Source organism: Cynoglossus semilaevis, chromosome 7, assembly GCF_000523025.1.
Source record: "Cynoglossus semilaevis isolate Cse_v1.0 chromosome 7, Cse_v1.0, whole genome shotgun sequence".
Classification (NCBI taxonomy): Eukaryota; Metazoa; Chordata; class Actinopteri; order Pleuronectiformes; family Cynoglossidae; genus Cynoglossus; species Cynoglossus semilaevis.
The window spans coordinates 9,782,707-9,792,243 of record NC_024313.1 but is presented as its reverse complement, the minus strand read 5'-3'; the positions used below and the strand labels follow the sequence as shown (position 1 = coordinate 9,792,243).

At 43.1% G+C, this 9,537-nt stretch overlaps 1 protein-coding gene across 1 annotated transcript in view; it reads right to left on the bottom strand.

Annotated features, from left to right (window-relative positions):
- akap12b (A kinase (PRKA) anchor protein 12b) overlaps positions 1–9,260 on the bottom strand; it is a 35,660-nt gene extending 26,400 nt beyond the window's left edge. The window contains exon 1 of the mRNA XM_017033757.2: positions 8,753–9,260. Within this exon, the coding sequence (XP_016889246.1) occupies positions 8,753–8,881 (129 nt within the window). The 5' untranslated portion in view covers positions 8,882–9,260. The remainder of the gene's footprint in view (positions 1–8,752) is intronic.
- Between the last annotated feature and the right edge of the window lie 277 nt (positions 9,261–9,537).

The window sequence follows — 9,537 nt, the reverse complement described above, 5'->3', positions numbered from 1 at the left end:
CGATCTTGCTGGTCTCAGTGTTTCAAAAGCTTCTCACATCACACGCCTGGGCCCACACCACAGATTGAGGAGTCCAATAATGAGTCAGACGCCACCACCAGGCTGACTCATTAAACTGACACCAAGAAGCGATGACTCGGGCATATTTCAGCAAACACCAGAGCGGGGGTTTCAGCGGCGGCTGGTGTGACCATCATCGTTGTCTGCCTTCCACCCTTTTTCTCTCCCCCTTTCCTTCATGTCTCCTCACCCCAAATCTATTATCCCTGACCCCCACATTCAGTGCATACCAAGGATCAAAGCTGGATGAGAAGCCTGAAGAACACTCTCACTGTTTCTACGATCAGGTGCTCTGACTGAGACTCTGTGTGTGTGTGTGTGTCTTTGTTCACATCCTGAACAATCTTTAAAAAAAATTAAGCATGAAGTCATGTTCAGATGTTTTTCAGATGTTTGGAAATCAACCATTTTACTTTTACCCCGCAAGTAAAAAGGATCTGTTTTATTTATCGTGTGTTTTTCTTTGTGATAAGACAAAAAGAGACAACTATAAATCTATAAGGCTTTAAACAAGCCCTTTATAACACATGGAGTCCACCCACAGCCTGGTGCTTTACATGGGGCTGCCAGCTTCTCCATTAGGTTGATGATCGCCAGAAGTAGATGTAGATTATTTTATTTGTTTTTTCACCTATATATTTCCACCTATATAATACACACAAAACCCAACCTTAGATGCAGTGACTAGGCGGTATCAAACCCAGAACCTTCTGTTAGTAGGTGGTCATCCTACCACTGCACCACCGTGGCACCACATTTTCCCAAACAAAACACACTCTAGAAAAGCAATCCAAGAAACACAGTGCAGGTTTCACAATAATACAGAGAACACGAGTCAGTTTGTTTGACACTGAGCTGTTTCTGATCAGTGGGAGAACAGAATCTGATTGGACAAGGACGAGATCCACAACAGCAAATGACTCCAAGGAAAATAATCCCTGAAGCTTCCACCTGTTGATCACCATCTCAGGACAACGGCCGAACGCCGGTCGTCTTCTTCTACCTACATCACTGACCCTCAAACCTATGGTTCAATACCTCCCACAATTTGTCTGTTTTTCATCCCCCCCCCCACCTACCTCCCCCTCCTCACTTCCTCAACTGAAGTCCCTTCATCTGTGCAGCTGCTCCACTTGAACAGCAAACATGGGCAAACGGCAACAAGAGAACTGTGGCAGGAAAAAGACCCCACAGGACTCTGTCATAATCAGAGCGCACTGGCCAGTGTTTGACCTCGGGTGGGGTGGGATGTGGGGGTGCAGGCCACTCAGACTGGGCTGAAATAACAAGGCGACTCCCTCTGCTGACCCTTCTGTCATAAATCTCTAAATTTCTCCGAGTCCTGATAAGAATCAGGAATCTTGAGCCGTGTGTGAGAGGAGGAGATGATGCTGGGTGGAGGCAGAACGAGGGAGACCATATAAAAATGGTTTTAATTAGTGAGACACATTGTTTTCTTTAACGACTTTTAAAGCCCTAAATTACTCACAGGTTCGTGTCCTACTAATATGGGTTTAATCTACATTTTAGCCAAAGAACAACAACAGTCAAGTCCAGCGGTTCAACCTAAAACGTTCCACATATTTTTGGTGTCTGTTTATGGTTTCACATGGAGACACAGCATGTATTTGTGCTGCGATGTCTGCAGATTAAAAACAAAAATAAAAACTTTATAAAATTATTGTCACAACAAGCGAAGCAGTGAAGAGAGGAGAAAAACATATGATTTTCATTTACAGATAATTGGTTGCTGGGGCCTCGTGGACATTTTTTCTTCTGTTGTAAAATCTTTTCTCTTCAGATCAGATCAATCAGCCACCTCCCAGATGACACATTCATGCTTCAATCCTCCATTGAACTTGAACTATACTCCCTAACAAAGAGAGACCAAAACCAAAACAGGAAATAAACTTACAAATCAGTCAAATTTTCAGTGTGACAGAAAGGCAGAGGAATCAGCCTCAAGGGACGAGCACAAACCTCCGGCTCTGTCTCATCCAATAGTTAGTGAAGATATGTCCTGGTTAAGTCAGTGAGTTAGAGCGGAGACAGTGAACCAGCTGTGGTTTACTAACGCAATTAAATTAATCAAGTCAAACATGTCCACGTCTTTATGACCGTGTGTTACGCAAAGAGAAAAAAAGGTTTGTTTTGTTCACTGGATTAATGCAATTAACATTTCATAATACATTCTACCACTTCTCTAATACCTCATCTCCAAAGGTGCTGTGTGGCTGCTTTTTAACTCACTTATTTCAACTGGACCCAAATGAAGAAGCGGTGACCGGATGATTCACTTTGCTGTATTTTCCTAATCATCCAGAGACTGTGCAGTGGGGGTGGAGGTGGGGGTGGAGGTGGGAGGCCATCATAAGACACCACTCACACAGCGCTGAAAGCTGCAGTGTGGACAGTACAGAGCGGGTAACATCATGAGTTAGTGGTAAATAGTGTAGGAACTGTGTGGCAGATGGTTTGTGATGGAAGGACTTTGACCCAGTGATGTCAGCCGGTGATCACTGCAGCAGAATCTGATTTGTTTTTTTACAGGCAGCACGTAGACGGAACAGACGGTTGGAGGTGAAGTAAAAAAAAGACCAGGAACTGAATGAACCCAGGAGGGAGTTTAAAAAAAGCTTTTTCCTGTGGTAAAACTCACAAACAACTTCAGATAAGACGTCTGAGACATCTGCTCTGAACCAGTCTTTGTGTCATCATACATTATGTTATGGTACGGCAGTGACTTATTATAGTTACATGAGCACTTACAGCAGTAAAAGAAAATATATTGCTGGAAAAAAAAAAAGAAAACATCGAAATGACGTTATATAATTTCATGTGTAAAGACACGTCTGTAGCTGCTTTGACGGCTTTAATCATTATTTCTGCGTCATGACTTCAACAGTGCGACGTGACCACACTCATAACTGTGAATTCAAACATCTTGAGAGAGAGCCGCCGCCCCTCCCAGAGTGTTATTTAAAACACATATTTCCTGGTCTTGAAGATTCTGTTTTTTGAGAAAACACAGAGTTCATCCCTCTTTTCCTGCGGTAAAACCCGACTGACAGCCACTAACATCTGGACTTAAATAACAGTGAAAATAGATTAATAGGAGTGCGTAGATGAGGTCAAAAACCAGCCACAGTTCGGGGCAAAATTTTGTTGAACTCTGATATGAATTGCTCTTGAAATTTAAAGAAAAAGAAAGCTATGAATGTCCATTTAAAATTTAAAGTAAACCTAGGTGGAAACTTCTAGCCACATTTCAGCAGCATAGATTACACATTATTTCAAAATTATTGGTTTATAACGTTTTACACATCAAGGTGTTGTCAACAGGGCTGGGGCAAAAAATATACTTCCATCATGAGTACATAATCGGTCATCTGTCAGTGGTTTGGTCCAAACCTTTTCCACGAACATAAAATATCTTATAACCTCCTGACCTGGCGTTTAGACTGATTCTGCTCTAAACACGGCTAATACACAGGATGCTAATTGTTAGCTTTCTTAAAAAGAGGGACATTGTGTTTACATTTTCTTCAGTAAAAATGCAGTGAGTTAAGAGAGAGCTGTAATGGAATCCAAATCGAATCAGCAGATCAGATCAGATTAGAAATTTCAAAACCTCTTACAACAAAGTTTTGGTTTATTAGTTTGGTCATGTTCTGTCATGTTACTCTTCCTCAGGTCAGTGAGTTTATCTGACACTGACGCTGTTCTACTGCACCAGGATTTGGGTCAATACCAATAAATCTGACCAACGACCAAATGTTCTACGGCGACACACAGGGGAGCGATTCACCGTTTGTCCTTCAACTCCCAGCAGCACTGGGACACACACACACATACATAAACATAGCCTCCCTCCCCACACACACACATACTGTACATCTTCCACTCTCCCCTCTGATGCTGCAAGTGCTGCGTCAGCAGCCGCACTGATGAAAAATGGATGATGTGAAAAGAAGGGAAGAGTGAAGCAGGCGGCGTCGGAGTTGAACCGGTTCATGAGAAACAGAACAGTGTGATCAGCCAAGTGTGTGTTTGCTCCTTCTAGAACACACACACACACCTATAATCAAAGAATGTTTAAGGCCTAGGTCTGGAATTAGTTTTCTTTTCCAACATAAAGTCCTGACTGTAGTGCATCTCCTCAGGTATTTCTCCAGGCTGGAGTTCTTTACACAGTGAGGCTATGATTAAAAATACATTAAAGAGAGAACATGTATAGTGTAACATAAAGTATAGCGCAGAACCAATCATTTTAACACCATCAAGTCTGATAACTGTGTACAACTGCAGTACGTTTTACCATCACCCTATAATCAAGATGTTCTTCTCCATATTTAGAAAGAATTGAAAAAAAAGAACCTTCTTGCCTTACAGCAAGAAGGTTCTTGGTTCTATTGCTGGTGATGAATGATGATCTTTTTGTTTGTTTGAATGTTCACCGCTCATGAGTTTTATATCATACATAATCTAGGTGGAACTTCAACAGCAGCAAGTACAAAGTTTGTTAAAGAGAATGTCCGAAAGTCTAAAAATCAACCCCACACAAATACAATCACTGGAGCAGGACAAAAGACTCATATGGTGGTAGATATAATTTTTTTTTTAATGATTTTAATTAAATCTATCTTCAACCACTTGATCCTGTTAAAGTTCAGGGGAGGAGCTGGACCCAACCCTAGTTGACATTGGGTGTGAAGAGTAAACACAGAACCAGGTGCCAATAGAAATGTCATGGGAGAGTGTCACATGACGGCTTCTCTTATGTTGGCTGAATATTTAGGTTTGGTTTTTTTGTATTTATTTAGATGGCATCGTTAAGGATGATGTAAGAGCTGAGTAGACAAAAAGTGGCTTAAACTGAGGAGTTGAAAACTCTCTCTCTCTCACTCACACACACTGCTGTTGCTCTTTCTGCTGTTTTCACTCCACCTCTGTCATCGGTGCCTGTTCAAATCTGGAGAAGGGAGGACGAAGGGAACAATCGGCTGATTCATCTGTCTTTATGTCACACTGGCAGGTCTCCCCCTTTAACTCCTCTGCCTCCCTTCCTCCCCCTTTCTCTCCATCTCAAGGCTCCACACCCACACCCTATCTTTCCCACTCTCGCTACTCCACCTCCCCCTTCAGCCCCCCCTCCTTCCTCCTCGGCCTCTGTTGGTTCCTTCTCGTTGCACACAGGGGGCCCCAGCCCTGTCCTCTTCCCTGGATCCATCCTCAATGGATCCTCTGTCTGACAACATCCAATCCCCCCCCCCCACACCCTAACTCTCTCTGCTCCATCTGTGCAAAAACAGGATAATCAAAGCCACAGCAGCATCTGATCAGCCGCAGCTCATTACACAGGAACGTACAGTTGGAGCCCTTAATCAGCGCACGTTATGTAACCGCACAGGATGTCGGATCATGGGAGTCACCTGCTGCCGCCGTCGCGACGGAGGGTGGAGCACATGAAATGTGATGCACGTGTCACAGCCAGGTGGCTGCTGGGCTGCAGGTTTCCTTTTGTCTGGGTCGGTCAATGTCGCTCGTCCCTCGTGATTCGACAGTGAAGCACGAGACAGTCAGCAGACTACAACATCAGGCCCAGTAGGGTGGAGGCGGAGGGTGAAAACACCATGTAAGATGTGATCTTGTCAACCCCAGAGACTGCACATAGACCATGGAGACAGGACCTGGCGCCAACTACAGGCTATTTTAAACTCCAAAAATGTCAAAAAAATTTCAAACAAAGTTTGTTTACAATCAACTCTTTCTGTTCTGAGTACATTAACCTTATCGGATAGTTTCCTCTAAATAGGATCATAAAAGCAATCTATACAGTCTGTACAATGAAGCAGTCTGCTGAGTAGACCGCAGAGGAGTTTAAACAATTAAGAAAAACTACTCCAACTAGTGGAAATAAAATCAGTTTTAAGTGAGTCACACACAGGAAGCAGATGAACTGCAGCAGATATACAGTAGATAAAGAAGGTAAATGTATGTGATGTCAAACACTTGCCTTTAAAGTAACTGCCCGTCTGCTTCATTGACTGATAACCCAGCTCTTAATCTGATCAATGTAACCTTGTTAGAAACTTAAATCATATTTAGAGCCAAACAGGCAGAGCATAACTAATGACATGACTGGACTCAGTAATTACATGTGCCTGACAGTCACTGAGTGCTCACACAAAGCACAGGAAACCAATACATGGTAGCTGCAGATAAAGATGTACAGTCTGAAGGTTCAGATGAACCTGAACTCAACATGATTATCAACATGGGTATTTCACACAGAGTTCTTCTGTTATTTACCTATCAAGCACAGCTGTTTGACATCTCCATCAGACAAAACTCCAAATGTTTCTACGTGCAGGAAACGATCAATTCCAACACCACGGTGTTCAGTATAGTATAACACACTCACTCAATCATCAGCAGTGACCTGGAGTAAAACAACCCCACACCTGATCTTCAGAAGAGGCCAAAGAGCCACATTTGGGTCATGTGGTTGCAGACCTCTGAACTGGATTGAAAATGTCCACTCACTCACACGTTTTCTCATTTCTAATTTCACTCCAGGACTTTGCAGTAAAACCTATTGCTTAATTACTACAAATGTAAAAGACCATCCTGTCACTCCCAACAGCAGAAGTCGTGTCTTCCTCGGTCATCAGACATCCATAAATCTGTCTGAACCGTCTAGCTTGGAGCGGAGTAATAAAGAAAAGACGCTGTGAGACTAATGATCTGCGTCTGCAAAGTTCTTCAAGCTCTTGGTGGTTTCAAACTTAAATGGTTTCAAAACTTGAACAGCAGCCGTTTCGTCGACTAAGAAGGAAACGCAGACGTGTTACTGATGGTATTGACAATTACTTTGCATGTACTTTGATTTGTGTGTACTGTATGTAATTACAATGTGAGTTGGCACACGCCCTGACATTTCAGAACAATTTAATCAAATAAATATACAGCACTCATAATGGATGTGTGGATGGAACACAGGAAACAAATGCTTTTGTTTAATCACCACAGATGTTTCAAATTATTTCACATTTTGTTGCTTCTGCGTCGTGTCGGATTTTTATTGATTTATGAAACGAGTGCAACATGAAACTGGTTCGACTGACACTGTGTTGATTACAGTGAAAACCAAAGACATTCACGCTGTGCATCAGTTCACTGTGTTTGTTCTCTTCATTTTCCCATGTATTGTGTTAGCGCTCCTCAGCTGTACCGTTGAAATGCGTGTTTTGCTTAGGGACACACTGGCATGTAAACTAGAAGACAACTGTCTTAACCTAGTCAACCACAGCTGCTGTCCTCCAGTCCTCTCTGTGGAGGCTCAGGTCACTGAGGAACACCAACAGAATCACACCAGCGTGTGAAAAAACACCTCGTCCCTTTGCACTACACAAAAACAAACCAAACAATGATGGACGTCCCTGACAAATGCTAAGCTCCTCGTGGCGCTTTGTCTCACTCTACGTCCACCTCAGTTTCATTTGACCTCCCTGGTGACCTTCAGGCCGCAGAGCCAGGGCAACAAAATCTGACCCAGTGACCCCAGGGTTCCCAAACTGTCAATAAATCCAATAGGTTATATGAGGCGTGAACAGAGCAGGTGAGGAAACATGCACAGTCATTAGAGGGCCCTTTCCAAATATTCAGTCACACTGTGCTGAGCAATTTGCACTGAGGTATTAGTGCTGAGTCGGCTGGGTGCAATGCTGCAGCTGCGACGGACGTTCCACACTGCACGTCTCAGGGAGTAGAAGTCAAACGTATGGATCAACATGAAAGTCAGCTGAGTATCAAGATTTCAATAGAAATAAAACAATAAAGCATCAGTCTGGTTTATTAGGCTGGATTCTCATAGTCCATGTAAGGGAAATCAACGTAATAATTTATTTTATTTTCTGAAACAAAATGCATTGTTTGTATTTGATTATTTTTTGAGATTGTCAGTAACACCAGTAAACAAGACAAGAAGAGAAAATACAATAAGAGGACAGCATGACTGCAGACACACACAGGCCAAGAGCCCTTTGGTATCTTTACTACAACTACTGCAAAATAATCACAGCTGCAGTGAATATTTTCCTGTTTTATTCTACACTCTTATTTTTATTTATTTGATTATGATTTTCTTGATTATACCTTTCTAGTCATCCATACTAACTGACAGAGGGTTAATTTATTATTATTATTATTATAAAGAAAGTAACTGCATAATATTTCCAACAAAACTCTGGTTTATTAAAATGGTGTCTAGTCTTTGTCAAGAAATAAAAGATGTGAAAAGTACTGAGTCACTGAGTCATAAACCATCGGTGCAGAGCTGTGTTCACTGCAGCTGTGCTCTGAGTCTGTGTTCATCATCCAGACTCTGGGACTGTAAATCTGGAGCAGGCTGCTGAGCTGCTGTGGCGTTTTATTACTGCAGACAAACTCCAAACATTACTCAGCAAAAACAGCAATGGCGTGCACGTGGATCCTGCGTGCGCTGCAGCACTTTACTGATGCGCAAAGAAGATACGGAGGAGGAGAGCGGGAGCAGAAATGTTGCAGAAAGCACCAATGAGGAGGCAAAAAATACATGACAGTAAAGTGTTGCATGTCAGGATTCTGAGTCTCTGCGCACCAGGCAGACATTGCTGCGGGACATTGCTGCGGGACATTGCGTGATCCGTACCTTGCTGTCGAGGGCGCCGCCTTCCTCCTGGAGCACCTTCACCTCCGCACTCACCTCCCCGGTGGAGGCTGACGCATCCTCCTCCGGGCTCTTCCCGTCCACCTGCACTGAGCTCTCCGCTCCCATCATGAACAGTCAACAGAGGATGAAAATAATAATAATGTGTCTTCTGTGGGAAAAGAGCAGGAAACGTTACGTCCGAAGGCGCAGAGCTCGACTGTGTGATTGGAGAAGGCAGTGAGTCTCCGCCGTGCGCTCTACAGTGCAGCTCCGCCCCGGGGTGACCTGGATCTGGATCAGGACTGATGGAGTGTGCAGCAGGACCACGGACTGTACAGCAGACAGGGAGCTGCGTACTCTTTTAGGACACCCGCCACCTCCTCCACCTCCTTTCTGTATCACATGAGGAGGCCGGTGTGGCACGGCACGCCTTGCATCATCAGATACAGAGTGAATGGCAGCAGAGGAGGATGAGAGTTCAGCCTGTGACGTCCGTTCTCAGTTGTCCTCTGCAGAAACAGATTAAATCATGGGGGTCACACACGAACATGAACATGAGGTTTTTTAAAAATATATATACACACACGAACATGAACAATTTTAAAAAATATATATTTTAGTTATTTAGTTATGCCCTAACTAATAAGACTCAGGCCTTTGTTCGTTTTATAGTCTCTGTTTAAGTCTCACCAGTTCTACAAATAGTGTCTATACTAAATTTTTTTGTGTAAATATTTTGAGGACTAAACAAAACAGCTTAATTCTTCACACAACTTTATTTTCAA